At 39.2% G+C, this 16,269-nt stretch overlaps 1 protein-coding gene across 1 annotated transcript in view; it reads right to left on the minus strand.

Annotated features, from left to right (window-relative positions):
* SORCS2 (sortilin related VPS10 domain containing receptor 2) overlaps positions 1-16,269 on the minus strand; it is a 797,231-nt gene that overhangs the window by 200,583 nt on the left and 580,379 nt on the right. The window contains exons 5-6 of the mRNA XM_027836375.1: positions 10,418-10,482; positions 2,701-2,819 (exon numbers count right to left, since the gene is read on the minus strand). Of these exons, the coding sequence (XP_027692176.1) occupies positions 2,701-2,819; positions 10,418-10,482 (184 nt within the window). The remainder of the gene's footprint in view (positions 1-2,700; positions 2,820-10,417; positions 10,483-16,269) is intronic.

Here is a 16,269-nt window from a genome sequence, read left to right on the forward strand (position 1 = left end):
CTATCTATCTATCTATCTATCTATCTATCTATCTATCTATCTATCTACACACTCATACACAGATGCAAGTTGATAAAACAGTCTTTACCTGCTTTGTTCCTTTGGACCTTAATGACATCAAAGAATCCCTGAGTACCATTGGATTGAGTAGAAAGACAATTTTGAAATTATCTAGTTACTCAAATCCCTTATTCATATCTCTGCCTTCAGAAAGTGCGCTCTTTGGGGGCAAAGACTGTTTTGCCAGCACAGTGCCTTACACAGAATAAGCACTTAATAAATGCTTACTGATTGACTGATTTGATTGATGGTGACATAACAAAAGAGTGATTATCCTGCCTCTAATTGAAGACATCCAGAGATGAGAGGCTCTGCCTCTGGAAGCAGCCCACATTCCAATTATGGATAACTCTAATTGTTAGGAACTATTTCCTTATATTGCATTTTCTGTTATTATCATCAATAAGCCAAAATAATCTATAGTATGTTCAGAAAGGACCATGGGGAATATCCCTGGAGGTGTGAAAATACAGTAGGGACAGCTCAATGTCCCCTTCACCACAGCTCAGAAATACACAAATGTACAAGGCAAGAAGACTGCTCATTTCTCTGGTTACACTCACACACAATCTGTGTTTATCTATGTCAACATCCATATATAATAAATGTTACATATTTTTGTTACTCAAATCTGAAATCAAAGCAGGTCAATTACCTCTCCTCAATCTTCAGGATGTGCTAACGCATTTTGGATTCTGCCCTGTCAAAAGCATCACCCATTTTGCTAAGTTTGGCAGTCGGGAAGCTCACACAGGGAGAACCACTTCTCACCATACACTAGCTGTGAAATAGATCTGCATTGTAGCTGTTGGGGAGTTATAAACAATGTCACCTCCAAACAATACAAGGCAAAGCTCATGAGGGATGGTTTTCTCTAGGAAATTTATTTCTAAATCCATTTCACAGTTTGTTCATGGTGAGAAGTGGTTCCTGCCACGTGGACACCCAGAACATTGTTCCTAAGAAAATGGGTGTGGATGTCTTTGGTCTGCACTCATTTCCTAATCCTCATCAAGCAAACTAGCTATGGAAGAAGATGATTCTTGCTTCTTTCTTAGCTGGGCTCTAAATGAGTTCTACCTGACCATCATGCTTGAATGAATGAATGAATGAATGAAAACAAACAAATAAATAATCACCATCACCACCACCACCACCAACAACAACAACAACAACAACTACAAGATTGAGATGCTTGGGAGGTGATGGTAATAGCAGAGCAAAAGGATATAATCTTTGGAAAACCCTAGGAGCCACTGTGGCATAGGGGCAAGAGCACTGGTTAGAACAAATATGGCATATTGTCTTGAGTTTTGGGAGCCATATTTTTTAAAGGTCATTAATGACCTGGAGGGTCTATGGACTGCAAGAGTTCTTCAAGTGGGGTCTGTGAACTTTTTAAAAAATATTTTGATAGCTATATTTAAATATATTTTCCCACTCTAATCCAAATTATTTTAATTTATGCATTTAAAATTATTCTGAAAATGGCTTCATAGGCTTCATCAGACTGCCCAAATGTTCCATGATATATAAAAAAGGTCAAGAACTCCTAGTCCAGAGGGAGGTGACTAGGATGATGATGAGAGTCTCAGAGAATATGCCCTATAAAAGTCAGATGAAGGTGCTGGCAATGTTGAACTTGTAGACGAGAAGGCTTAAGGGCACAATTACTTTCTATCAGTATGGTAACGGCTGTCATGGAGACTGGATTTCTGCTTAGCTATGGTTTGGATTATGTAAGTTCCTAGATTCCTCAAAACTCCAAGTTTCTGAGATCCTGGGGATCTTCATTAAGAAAGCCAAGATTCAAATTCTGTTTCTGATGCTTAGGAGCTATAGGACTCTAAATAAGGGAAGTTCAATTCAATAAACTTTTTTTTTTACATATTTACTCTGTGTAGGCTATACAAAGAATAGTCTCTGCCCTCAAGGAACTTACATTCTACTGCAGAGATAAACTATACACACAGAGAACTATATACAAAGTAACACAAAGTAGTTTCAAGAAGAGAGTTGGGGGCACCAAGAAAAGCCTCACATAGGGGATGGGTACTTCTGGTCTCTGGGCCTCTGAATCTTCCTCATCTGCAAAATGGGAACAACAGTGCTTGCATTAGCAAGGCAGCCCAGTGGAAAGAGAGTTAGGCTTGGAGTCAAGTAGACCTGAGTTCAGATTTGACCTCAAATACTTTCCTAGCTGTGTCATCCTCAGCAAGTCATTTAACCTAGGTTTGACTTATTTTTCTCAACTGTAAAGTGGGGATCATAATTATACCTATCTGCCAGGGTTGTTGTGAGGATCAAGGGAGACACTATTTGTAAAGTGCTTAGTATAGTGCCTGGCACATAGTAGGCACTAGATAAATGCTTATTTTTTTCCCTTCCTCTTCTTTAAGCTTGTAAGTTTGTTTTCCATCAAATGGGATAATGTAGCTAAAGTGCTTTTGGAATGCTAAAACTCTCTAGAAAGGTATACTATTGATGTGGTTTACTTCTGAATTGAATTATAAAGTTAATTTTCAGTATTTTCTCACAGAAGAAATAGCATTTCATAGGGTCCTCAACTGCCTCCCTTTTATAGGTTCAGAATGTCACATTCCTTTAGTTGAACACATATGGGAATTAATTTGCATTTACCTTAAAGAATATGTAGTCGTCCTGCACAGTCAAGGAATTGTGGTCAATGCTGCTGGCAAATGGAATCGTGGGTGTTCTATCAGAGCAATTCTGAGACTGACAGGTGACATATCGGAAACCTGGGGAGAACAATGACCAAAATCTATTCTTGTAAAGTAAACTCAAAAGAAAACCAATATTTTAGTGTTCTCATTGGTGAAGGAAACAGCTATGTTAGATAACAGTCTGTCATGTTAAGTACCATTCGTGAACCTCATTGTGATGCTGTGCCCACCACCAAAGTATCAACATTGGTATTCCCATCTTATCAGTACTCTCTGGCCCTCTGATTGAAGGGCTGGAGGCTTGAGCAAAGAATTCCTCCCAAAGGGCTCCTAGGCCATCAACCTAATTTCCAACCAATTGCACTCCTTGGACCAAGCTCCACCATAATCATGCTTCTAGGAAATCTTGTCACAAAGAAACTTATCAACCTGTGAGGTTAGTGCTCCTACCTCATTATTATGCTCATCATATTCTGCCCCTTTTATTGTATTGCTGGAGGAAAGAGCAAAGAATTCCTATCAAAGCCTCCCCTTAAAGAGAGCTTCATTTTGACCCAGTTGATTTCTTGGACTGTTTGTGTTGTTCAGTCATTTCAGTCGTGTCCAATTCTTCATGACCCCATTTGGGTTTTTTTTGGCAAAGATACTAGACTGGTTTGCCATTTCCTTCTCCAGCTGATTTTATAGACCAGGTACTGAGGCAAAGAGAGTTAAGTGACTTGCCCTGGGTCACAAAACTAGTAAGTGTCTGAGGCCAGATTTGAACCCATGAAGATGTCTCCCTGATTCCAAACCCAGTGCTCTATTTACCTAGCTGCCCCCTCCTTGGACTATACTCCACCATTAATGCCTATTTTTACCTCTCCCTCCTCACTCCATTTTCACCTTTCTTTTGTGTGTGGTCTTCTTCCATTAGATTGGAAGCTCCTTGAGGATAAGGACTGTGTTTTTTTTTTTTAATTTGTACTCCTAGCACTTAGCATAGTGCTTATAGCACTTTGCTCAACAAATGTTTATTGACTAACATCCAGTTTTTAAATTAAAATTCTCTTGTGATATTTCATGATGGTGTATAGTGGACCCTAGTTTCTTAAAGTATATGCCTTTAGCGTACAAGCTCAAGCAGGTCCTATCAAGCTCAGATTATTTCTCACTACCAGCCCTTCCCTCCCAACCCTCTTGTAGCAGAGGACTTGCCATTTTAAATGTTGTATTCTCAATGCATAGCACACTCCCCTGAATGGAGAGCTTAACTAATTTTGCTGAATTGAGTATGGGAGAAACAACCACTGTCACTCCAAAGTGAGCTTAAAGAAGTTTGGAAAGCTTCATTGTTCTAGGGACGAGGATGAAATACTTTGGCCACAGGAATTCGTGAAAATTGTCTGTAAAAACATAGGGGGGCAGGTAATCTCTATCAGGAAGGTAGTAGCCATGGCAACAAAATTGAGACACATTTCTTAAGTGACACTGTGTACAATGTAATGTGTGAGAGACAAAGTGTATATAAAACATAGTCCCTGACTATAAGGTGCTTATGGTCTAGAGAGATAATAAGATAGAGAGAGATAGAGATAATGTCCAATGGCACATGGTAAGAGCAGTAGAGAGCTGCTAAGTACTCAGTGAAGAGTATGGGAATTATTTGCTTTTCTTAGGAAATGAGCTTTATTTTTTTTATAAATTAAATTTATCACCTGAGTCATATGACAAAGGATAGTCTTCTCTTGTGTAGGGCTGGTCCTTCAAGAACACTGGTTCTTTCTCTAAGCCAAAGCACTGACTGTACTAGAGGTATCATTATTCATACATAAATGGTAAAAACTGGACCTTTGATCTACTCTTTGTTCTAAACAGATTCTTTTCAATAAATTTTTTTTTTAGGCATTTGGGGTTAAGTGACTTGCCCAGGGTCACACAGCTAGTAAATGTCAAGTGTTTGGTCTCGGACTCGATTTGAACTCAGGTCCTCCTGACTTCAGGACCAGTGTTCTATCTACTGTGCCACCTAGCTGCCCCCCAATAATTTTTTTTCAAGGAAGATGCTTGCTTGTCAGAAGATCTTCAATTTTTAAATAAAAAGGGGAGAGATAAAGAGATATTGTGTACATATGGGTATATGTGTGCGTGTGTGAGAAAGAGAGAGAGAAAGAGAGAAACAGATAGACAGAGAGAGACAGAGAGAGACAAGAGACAGAGAGAGAGCAAGTCCTGTTAGTGACAAAGGATGATTGTGTGACCCCAGACCTCAGTTCTTTAGGGAGCTCTAAAGTTTCAGAGAAAATTTTGACATGAATTGGTAAAAAGTAGAGGGAATTTCCTCATCTTAGAATTCCCTATATCTATGAAATCAGAGGTCTGGTCCTTATCCCAATCCTATTTTAAAACTGTTCATTCATTCATTTTACCTTTCAAGGAAAATCCTTGAAAAAATAATTAAGAGTTTATGTCAACAACTTAAGGAAACAAAGTCATTTACAGGCAATGAAGCCAGGACTGGTATCCCCAAACACACACACACACACACACACACACACACACACACACACACACACACACACACACACACACACACAAGCACTGTGAGGGCATCATCACAGGGCATTTTCAATATAAAGAAAGGAGTCAGCAAGCAGTGTGGGGGGCACTCAAGCAGAGTAGCAGAGGTCAGTGGCATATGCAGCTGTTTCCACTCTGAATATTACTAAGGGAAACTCAAAACACAAAGAGCAGCCAGGTTCTTACGATACCAGTAGCATGGGAGAGTGGAAGGAGCACTGGTTTTGAAGTCAATGGCCTGGGTCTGAATTCTCCCTCTGAAGCTTACTACCTGTGTGACCTTGGAAAAGCCACCTAAATTCTTCAAGGACCTTTAAGTGGTGACTTAATCAATGTTGGCGGTGGTGCCAGGAGAGACTGGAGAAGAGAATGGCTGACTTTTCTTTCTTACTTTCTTTTTCTTTACTTTTTCTGAGGCCCAGGAAACTGGACCTCAGTTTCCTCACACATAAAATGAAGAGTATTAGACTCTGTGTCCTCTGAGGTCCCTTGTAATTCTATTATAGTCCTCTGATCCTAAAATAGCTTCTTGCTTGGGAAACACAGAGGTGACAGGCAGGAAGAAGGCATTGGACTTCAGGGATATTTTGCATGGAGAGTGGTTTCCTGTTTTACTATCTTTTCATGTGAGTTAATGCATCTCCTTGAGATATCCTTTCAGGATATTTGAGCTCCCAAGTAATATTTCAACGGCTATTTCTTTCTAGGACAGTAGAGATCTTTGAAGGGAGATTCTTTTGGACTCTACTTATCTATGGTCACTGTGAAGGAATACAGGGACCAGACTGAGCTCTTCAGATTACAAATGGGCAGAGCCCCAGTAATATCTGGCCCCAGATGCTAATGATCAAGTGTATGCCTGATTGGGTTTAGCAGAAACTTCTCTTCTCACTCATAGAAGATATCTCCTCAGAGAAGCAACATCATTTTGATAATCCTTACTGGGTTTATGTACTTATATATTGGGAAGTCAGAGAACCATAATCAAAAGGAAAGTAGAATTTTACCTGGAGAAAGAGAGAGGTGAAAACTGGGACATTTTATGGAATCAAAAATGGAAGGTAAAACAAACTAGTTAGGTCAATTACACTAAATTATGCTTTCTCCACCAGTCCTGTAGAAATAGTCATTCAGGTCCAAGATTTAAAGTCTCAAGCATCATATTTGTTGAATATTGCAAATATTTATTAATATATGTAGTATCTTTGGATTGAGGGATTCCCAGCCCCCTCCCCAACCACCACGACTAGTTCAACTGTACATGGTTGGGACTTATAAATACTGTTTGAATGAATGAATGAGCAAAAATTTCAGAAAAAAAAATGTTATTCAAACTAGGACCTAAGCTGCTTCCTAAGTTTGACTTAAGTGAAATTAGGCTTCAAGAAAGTGGATATCTCTTCCAGGAGATAGGTTGCTTGCTGTATACTAAAGAACAATACTGGCCATTGAAAAACATACATATATGAGCATGAAAGAAACTGGCAGTGTTTTGCTTTAGGGAAAATGCTTGAACTATTTTTCAAATATTTATGGTTGAGCAAAACCACAAACATATTTTGCCAGACATCTGTTCCTTTTATATTTAAACCATTCTGTTTCCCAAGGGAAATTGAATCCTTAGGTTTTTGACTCATCAACTGAATTCTCTGGCAAGGGATTGCTGGTAAATCAGCAGTGCTAATGAGCCTTTTTTTCTAGCTGTATCATTTGGGAAGTTGCAACTCAAAAGCACTAAACAAAATGGAAATTCTCAAAGATTCAGGTTTGGATCTAAAATCACCCTGGTGTGCATTTGGAGATTTCTCTCTCTCATCTAGTTTACTTTGATTACTTCCCCCGCCATACCCAAGTCCTTCCATGAGCCCTCACTGTGGCTGGAAAACAACCCTGGGGTCTCAAAAGCTATGCACAAGCCCTGGGAGGTCCTACCAAGTTGACAATAGGGAAGGATGGAGGAAAGAAAGGTACAGCAATTGATTATCTGTAGTCCAAAGACCAGATGAGTTCAATAATGAGAAGTTCACTACAAGAGAAAGGTTGATTTGAGAGGCGATAGCAATAGCGGAAGAAGGCAGAAGGAAGAGGAAGGAAGAAGGAGGAAGGAGGAAGGAAGAAGGAGGAAGGATAAAAGAAGGAAACAAGCCTTTATTAAACCCTGACAATGTGCCAGGTACGATACTAAGCATTTTATAAAGATCTCATTTGATCCTCACAACAACCCTGGGAGATAGGTTTATTATTATACTCATTATACAGTCCAGAAAACTGAGGCAGACAGAGGTTAAGTGACATGCCTAGAGTCACACAGCTACTTAGTATCTGAGGTCAAATTTGAATTCAGCTCTTCCTGACTCCAGGCTCAGTGCTTTATTTTCTGCACTAACTGGCTGCCTCAAGTTGGAGTTGGGGGGAAGTGTAACTCATGAAGACCATCTCCTAAGGGACTGGAGGGAGCTGTGATTTGTACTGGTCAAGGGAACAGAGGAATAGAGCAACCAATATTTTTAAAATCCAATTTTTTTTTAAAAAGTCTATGATTTCATCGAAGGCAGCTAGTTGGCTCAGTGTACTAGGCCTGGAATCAGGAAGACCTGAGTTCAAGTGTGACCTCAAATATTTGCTAGTTATGTGACCCTGAGCAAGACACTTCACCTTGTTTGCCTCAGTTTCCTCATCTGCCAAATGGTCTGGAGAAGGAAAAGGCTAAACACTCTAGTATCTTTGCCAAGAAAACCCTATACAGGGTCACACAGAGTTGAACAGCTGAACAATAACAAAAATTTCACTGGAGTGAGTATTCCCTCAAGCAATCCCTTAAGAGATGGTCTTCGTGAGTTAATCCCTGTTTCTCCAGAGGCAGCTAGTTAGCACAGAGAAAAGAGCCCTGAACTTGGAGTTAGGAAGACCTAAGTTCAATTCCTTACTCAGACACTGATTAGCTTGATAGCCCTGGGCTGGGCATTCAACCTTTCTCAGCCTCAGTTTCCTTACCTCTAAAATGGGCATAATAATTGCATCTACCTAAGGAAGTTGCTGAGAATCAAATAAGAGACATCATTATAGTGCTTTGCACACCTTAAAGTGCTATCCAGTATCAATTCAATACTGTGAGATCACCAGGTTTGTAATACAAAGCCTGACTCTCCCCAACACCAAACACACACTCTTACACATAGGTCAGATTTCCTTTCAAGGCCCCATGTTACCACTAGTATTATCTGTCTGACCATGGCCCAAGCTCAGTTTCCCTATTTGTGAAATCGGGGTGATAAAAATTGCCAAGCCCGGGAGCTATGGTTCCTGTTATTATCATATTCAGGAATGGAAAAGGAATGTCAGAGGACAATTCTCATTATAATTTCAGGTTCATGTGCCCTTATCTTGCTTTTTAATCTTCAAATGGTATGAAGGGAAACTGTGCTGAATTTGGAGCAGGAAGGGTTTCTGGGAGTTCAGAACAACTGACATATGTGGATATTCATTCTAACAGATTCTCTTCCCACACCACAGATAAACTGGCAGCTGTATGCGCAGAGCAGGAAAAACGTCCAATGTTTAAGTGCCAGAACAAATTGTACTATTAATAGCTTTTTTCATTGGACCATAGCTTCTTGACTTCAATTTATCTCCTGTTGGAAAACAAGTAAACTTTAAATTCTACCACATTTTTACAAAGCCCAGTCAGTTTAGCTATATGAATAGGCCAACTTCAAGGAATCTGGTATAACATTTTCTTGCTTTGGGCAGTGGAAATGAATGTGAGGTTTATCATAGGAAGAAGCATGATTCAGTGAAAAGAACACTAGATTGGGAGTCTGAGGACCTGGGAATCAAATCCAAGCATTGTCCCCTACTGTCTGGGTGACCTTGGGAAATTGTTTCTCTTCTCTGGCCCCCTATTTCTTCATACTTAAAATGGAGGGCTTGAGCTCAATGATATCTAAGGTCCAAAATACAAATACAAAGTATGACTCTCCCCAACACCAAACACACACTCGTACACATAGGTCAGATTTCCTTTCAAGGCCCCATGTTACCACTAGTATTTTCTGTCTGATCATGGCCCAGGTCCAAATCCTTCATTCCTATGATCTCTATGAGCTTCTATTTCATCAATAAAATGGGGATAATTATATCCTGTACTGCCTCTCTCATAGAGTCTTAGAGGAGATCCTATAAACTTAAGATTCTCAGTATCGGAAGGGACCTCAGAAGCCAATCACTGGTCATCATACCCCTGCTTGGAGATCCCTAGTGAAGGAGGACCCACTTCCTCCCAAGGAAGACTATTCCACTTTGGGACAGCTATAGTTGTTAAGTTTTGTCTTACATCAAGGCTAAATTTTCCTCTAAAACTTCCATTTGTTGCTTTTACTTCTGTCCTGTGGAGCCCAAAAGAACAATCTGTCAAATCATCTTTCAGGCTATCACATCTCAAATATTTATTGACCGTTCTCATATCTACCCTAAGTCATCTTGTCTGCAGACTAAAGACTCTACATATGATGTGGTATGGGTTGCTGTCTTTTGGACGTGTTCAAAATAATCAATATCGTTCCTAAAATGTGGCAACCAGAATTTATTATGATACCTGAAATGTGGGCTGACCAAAGCAGGGGTCATCAGCTCTCCAGTCCTGGCTACTATACTTCTCTTAATAAGCCTAATATTATATGTATTAGCTTTTGAGGGGCTGCCATAACACATTGTTGACTCATATTGGGATCTTTTTTAAGATGAACTGCTGCCTAACTATATTCTCCCCACATATCTTACCCTTGTGAAGTTGAATCTTGGAACCCAAGTGTAAGACTTCACACTCATTCATAATAAATCCTATCTTATTAGTCTTGGCTTAACATCCCATCGTATGAAGATATTTTGGATCTTGGCTCTGATAACTAACCCTTTAGCTAACCCTTCCAGCTCTGAAATGAGATTATGGAAGTGCTTTGAAAGCTCTCACAAGTTATCTAGATGTTGACTGCTTACCTTGTGTTGTTTGGGAAGCACGTTGGAAATCTGTGAAATGTGAATGATTATTTCTACTACTACTATTACTATGATTCTGAAACAATGTGGTTTGATCACTGGCTTCTTAAATAACTTACCTCCACTGAGATCCTGGATTTCCATATGAATCAAATCTGGTTCCCCATCTACTCCAGCCACAGCCCTAGGGGAAAAATACATAGGATCAAGCTATATTGAATCAATATAGACCACATCTCCCCTATTAATCACCTTCAATGAATCCTTATTTTCTCCCAAATAATGTACAAACTCCTTAACCCAGCATTCAAGGCTCTCCAAAACTTGGTTCCCATCTACCTTCTCAGCTTTCTCTCTCTCTTTCTCTTCTTCCTCCTTGATCAACCCAACCAGACAAAATAGGCAGTGAAGTGTGATGCAAAGAACATTGAATTTGTAGCCAGAGGACCTAGGTTTGGACCCCAACTCTGTTATAATCTGTAAGATCTTGAGCAAGGCACTTCTGTTCAGATCTTGGTGTCCTCAATTTGAGAATAAAGGGTTCAGAAAAGATAATGTCCCAGATTCTTCTTAAGTCTAAATTCTGAGATTTTACTAGACTATTCATCAAAACTTGAATAATTCCTTTTCTGTCCTGCTTCTTGATCTTTTCTTTCATCATTCCCTATACCTGAAACACTCTCTTATCTCAGCCAGCTGAGACCCCATTTGTGTTTCAATTTCTAGCTGAATGCTGCCTCCTTCATGAAGCTTTCCCTGATCCCTGTCCTTTGAGGGGATTAGAAAAGCAAGGGGTAGTGGAAATTGAGTGAACCACACTGACTCCATCTTGTGACTCAATTCTGCAACTAGCTCAGTTCCTTTTCTTTTTCTTTTTTTTCAAATATTTTATTTTTCCAATTACATGTAAAAACAATTTTAACATTCATTTCAAAAAGTTTTTGAGTTCCAAATTCTCTCCTTCCCTCCTCTCCTCCCTCAATGGGAAGGCAAGCAATTTGTATACATGCAGTCAGGCAAAATGTATCTCCATATTAGTCACATTGTGAAAGAAAACGCAGACCAAAAAATAAAATCCAAGAAAAATAAAGTTTAAAAAGTATGCTTCAATCTGCATTCAGACTCCATCATTTCTTTCTTGAAGGTGGATGGTATTTTTCATCATAAGTCCTTCAGAATTATTTTGGAGCATTATATTGCTGAGAATAGCTAAGTCATTCACAATTCTTCATCATACAATATTGCTGTGTACAATGTTGCTGTGTACAATGTTCTCCTGGTTCTGCTCACTTTGCATCAGTTCATTTAAGTCTTTCTAGGTTTTCTGAAAGCATCCTTGTTCATCATTTCTTACAGCACAATTGTATTATTAAAAAAAAATTGATGAGCAGGATGCTTTCAGAAAGAACCTGGAAAGACTCAGTTCCCTTTCTATTCAATTATAGGTCTACTCCAATTTTTGTCTTGTGAGAAAACATTATTCAGTTGTGGGAATTGTAAGAAGACTTTATTATGTTGTTTGAACCTAACCCTAAGTAGGTTTCAGGTCTGATGATGACACCTTCTTACTCAACAAACTCTTGGGACTCCAAAGTGTATTAGAAGATCAAAATTAAACTCTTCCACTTATCAATTAAAACTCTTCACAACCTGGTCTCTTCATCCCTTCCCCATCTTCTGACACATTATTCCCCACCCCATTCTCTGCAATCTAGAAAACTCACTGTTCCATACATTTAAGTCTTTCTGACTCTGAGGTCATCTCTCCATTCTGTAATACGTTTCCCCTAAATGTAAATCATTACAATTTTAAGTGCTAAGTGAGTGGTACAAATAGACCTTGAGCTCCACAAGGACAAAGACTGTCTTTTGATTTTATCTGTATCCCCAGCCTGTAGCACAATGCCTGGCACATAGGAGGTCTTTAATAAATGTCTGTTGGCTTAAGAGATAGCAAGTGATCTTGGATATGGAATCATAGTATTTCAAGGCTGAAGGGGCCCTTAACAATCATCCCATCACTTTAATTTAATAGATGAGGAATCTAAAACTCAGTAAGGTGAAATTGCTTACTCAATGTCACACTGCTAATACGTATCCAAAGAGCTCTTATTTGCAATTTTGGCACCCAGGAAAGCTTCATAAAACATGCTATGGAAAAGTAGAATGTTGTGTCCCCTTAAACCCATTCTTTCACAAGATACATTCAGTTGGGAATTGCAGGAGACCATTCCAAAGGAGAGAAGCAGAAACCCCAGGACCCTGCTGGGGAAGCCAATACAGGGTAGGACTGGGGAAGAGCTGATCTAGAAGCCAGTACAGGGTAGGACTGGGGAAGAGCTGATCTAGGAGACAGAAAGGAAAAAAAAATAAACCATCTAGAATTTCCTATTTTAACTATTTGTTCTTGCTAACTTGGTGCTAAGCTGGGATACTTTAGTCTCCTGAAGCCTAACTACTATCAGTATGCCTCTATAGTTTTGTACTTTGGGGCAAAACCCTGTTTTCCATGTCTAGGTTGTGGCTCTGCTTATTAGAGCTGGGCTTCCTACCCAGCTTGACTCCAAGACCAAGGAGTCAAGTCAAGTCTTCACAAAAAGAGAAGGATAACTTAACGGTGTTGCCAGGCAGTTAAAGAGACTTTCTATTGCTTTATATCCTTAACACTGAGACCATGGCTTCACTCATATGTGGTAGATGTCCCCATAGCACTTACTGCCTGTGTCCTCATTGATAGCTTAGGTGCATACTGTCTCACCAAGTCTAGCTCTATGTTGTTTTATACTGAAGTCTACTTTAGTATGACTGGATGGCCATGTGTGTTTTCTAGACCCCTAAGCTATGAGTTAGATCACATAGTCTCATAGGATTCAGAGGAAGAAAGCTCCTTAAAGATGCGGTAGTGTACTTCCCTTTCGCTAAAGAGGAGGAAAAGGAAATCTAGAGAATGTAAGGGACTTGGTCGTTGTCCCATTGCTAATAATAATACCAAGATTCAAATCATATAAAATGCATTATGTTTACCACTGCATGAGAGATCTGGATTATTATTCCTGGTCCTGGGTGACAAAATAACACATAGACACAGTATAGTAGATAGAGAGCTAGTCCCAGAATCAAGATGATCTGGGTTTGTGTCCCCTCTGACACTAGTTGTGTTACCCTAAGCAAGCAATTAAACTCTCAGGCAACTCTGATCATAAACTGCAGAGAAGGAAGTCTGCACTGATAGAGAGAGTTTTTTCATTTGGGAGTTCCCTTATAACAAGGAAATCACAGGTCAAGTCCTCTATTCTTTTTGGCTTTTATACCATGAGTATTTCCCAATATTGGTGATAGCCTACTGCCGAACCCTCAACCTCTTTTAACAGACAGGAAGAGTAAAGCAAAACTAACTAACAAACCAGTCACTTCTAAGGCATCTGCAACATTTCCAGTCAGTATGTCCACTACCTTTCTAGTAAGAGGAGAGGAGGGGGTTTCATCGTTTCTTTTGAGGGCCAAGATTGGTGATAGCAATTAATTTGACTTTGGCTTCCCTTTAGTGTTGTTTTTATTTACATTATTAAACTCATTGCTTATGTTGTTTTCCTGGTTCTGCTTATTTCATTCTTCATCGGTTCATATGAGCTTGTCAATTTTCTGAATTTTTCATATTTATCATTTCTATGGAACAATCATATTATATTAGATCCACACACTGAAATTTGTTCAGCCATTTTCCAATCATTGGATTCCCACTTTTTTTTTCTTTCTTAAATTTTTGTTTTCACACAAAGTGCTGGTACAGATATTTTCGTAAATATAGGATCTTTCTATTTTTTAACCACTTTGGGGTACTTGTAGGGACAAAAGTTAGTGACTAATGTAATGATTTTTCTGGAATAATTAGAAATTTTTTCAAAATGGTTGGATCAGTTCTGGGTGCCAGATTTTACAGTAGGCCTTGACAAACTAGATTAGGACAGGCTAGGGACTAAAAGCTATATCCTAAGATGATTGGTGGGAGGAACTGAGTTTGTTTTTTCTAGATAAGAGAAGACCACAGGGAAAGTGTTTAGAGAGCACAGGTGACCAGAATGATGAAGAGATTAAAACTATCATGTGATACTGAAGAAATTGGGAATATTTAGGTAGAGAAGAGAAGCTCTAGGAAGACATAATCACTATTTACAAATATTGGAATTTTTTTATGGAAGAATACATGGATTTTTGTTATTTGGTTCCAGAGAATGTTACTACAACTGGAGGAGGTTAAAGCTACCTTCACTGAGGCTAATTTTGACTCAGAGTAAGGAAAAGGATTCCTTTAGCAACTGGACATACAAATGGTGGAATGGGCTTCCTTATAGGTCGTGAGGTCCCCAATTACTGGAAATATTAAAGCAGAGGTTCAAGTGCCAGTTATTGGGTATGTTGTAGAAGATGTGCTTTGGGCTGGGGTTAGACAAGATTACCTGTGAGATCCTTTTTAGTTCTAAGAGTCTATATTTCTATTACTCAAGAAATTATGAACTCCCTATCCCTAAGGATAGAAACCAGATGACAGCATCTGCATTCCCCACAGAACACAGCCCAAAGCTGCACAAGTTGATGAATTTCCATATGAATTCATGCATGACTGCTGAGAAGTTGGGTCTTGGTTGTCATAATATTCTGGCCAGACCAAAATTTTATCCTCCAGCCAAGGCTGAGGATAGGAACAGAGAATTTTATCCACCAGTAAGCACAGAGAGATGCAAAGATACTCTCAAACCCCAGGGGTGTTAATGAGACAGTGCGTGTGAACATGTCCACAATGAGTCACATAACTCTGCTATGGGGTTGGCTTGGAGGTGAAAACCCTATATTACTCGAGCTGACATTTTCATCTGGCTGTAATAATATCATCATAATGATAATAATCCTGCCTTGGATTTATACAGTGCCTTTCCTCCAACAAGCTCAGAAGTGCAAAACGACAGAGGGAAGGTTGATATTCAGTGCTAGGGATTCTTATAGTAAGACTTATATGTGTTCTGGGATCAATCTTGTAGAATTTTGCATAATAATGATGGTAAGAATAGTCATAGTAATAACTTCCATTTATTTAGTACTTGAAGTTCAAACAGCATTTTAAAAATGTTGAATTTGGTTCTTACAACAACCTTGCAGGATACAATACCTTGTAAATATTATTATCCCCATTTTACAAATGAGGAAACTGAGGCTTAGGGCAGTAAAGCAATTTACTCAAATTCAAGTCAATATTTTCCATGTTGATTCAAATAAATCCAACCCCCCAACCCCTGATATAGGCTGAAACTTTAAAGGGAAAATGATGTGAATGCAACATTGTTGTTTGTCCTTCATTCTCAAAGAGGAACATGACATCAGAGAGGTGATGCCATGACTTGCAAATGAATTGGATTTGAATGAGAGAGGACTGTGCAAAGTCACCAGCCTCACTCTCTCCGCCAGAGTCATCTGGGTCCAGTGGCAAGACATAGATAAGGACAACTGGAGATGGCCCCAAATGCAGTGGGAGACCTTGGCCTTTTTAAGCTAAGGTCTTTCCCAGGTCTTAGTTTGACTGAGGCAACACCCATTTAGTGACTAAGGCTAGGTAAAAATGAGGCAAAGAACAGACTCTTTTACCTAGTCAAAAAAAAATCAATCTGGGAGGAGAAGAAGACCCCCAGGGTTTCTGGCCAAAATGAAACAATCGCTTATCTCCATTCACTCTGAGCCATCAGAATCCAAACAATGACCAAGTGTGTACATACATATGTAAACACAGATGCATCTTAGGTCTTATGCAAAACAGATTTAAGGAAAAATTTGGCCTATATTTGGACCAATATCCTATCAATATCAAGAGAAAATGAGGAAGGTTCTTGACACCTTAGGTAGAACCACTATGACAATGATGGGGATGGATGGATCTGTAGACTTGGAAGGAATGCTCAAAATGATGAGAACAGAGATTCTT

Source organism: Vombatus ursinus, unplaced genomic scaffold (assembly GCF_900497805.2).
Source record: "Vombatus ursinus unplaced genomic scaffold, bare-nosed wombat genome assembly UNPS02014818.1, whole genome shotgun sequence".
NCBI classification, from domain to species: domain Eukaryota; kingdom Metazoa; phylum Chordata; class Mammalia; order Diprotodontia; family Vombatidae; genus Vombatus; species Vombatus ursinus.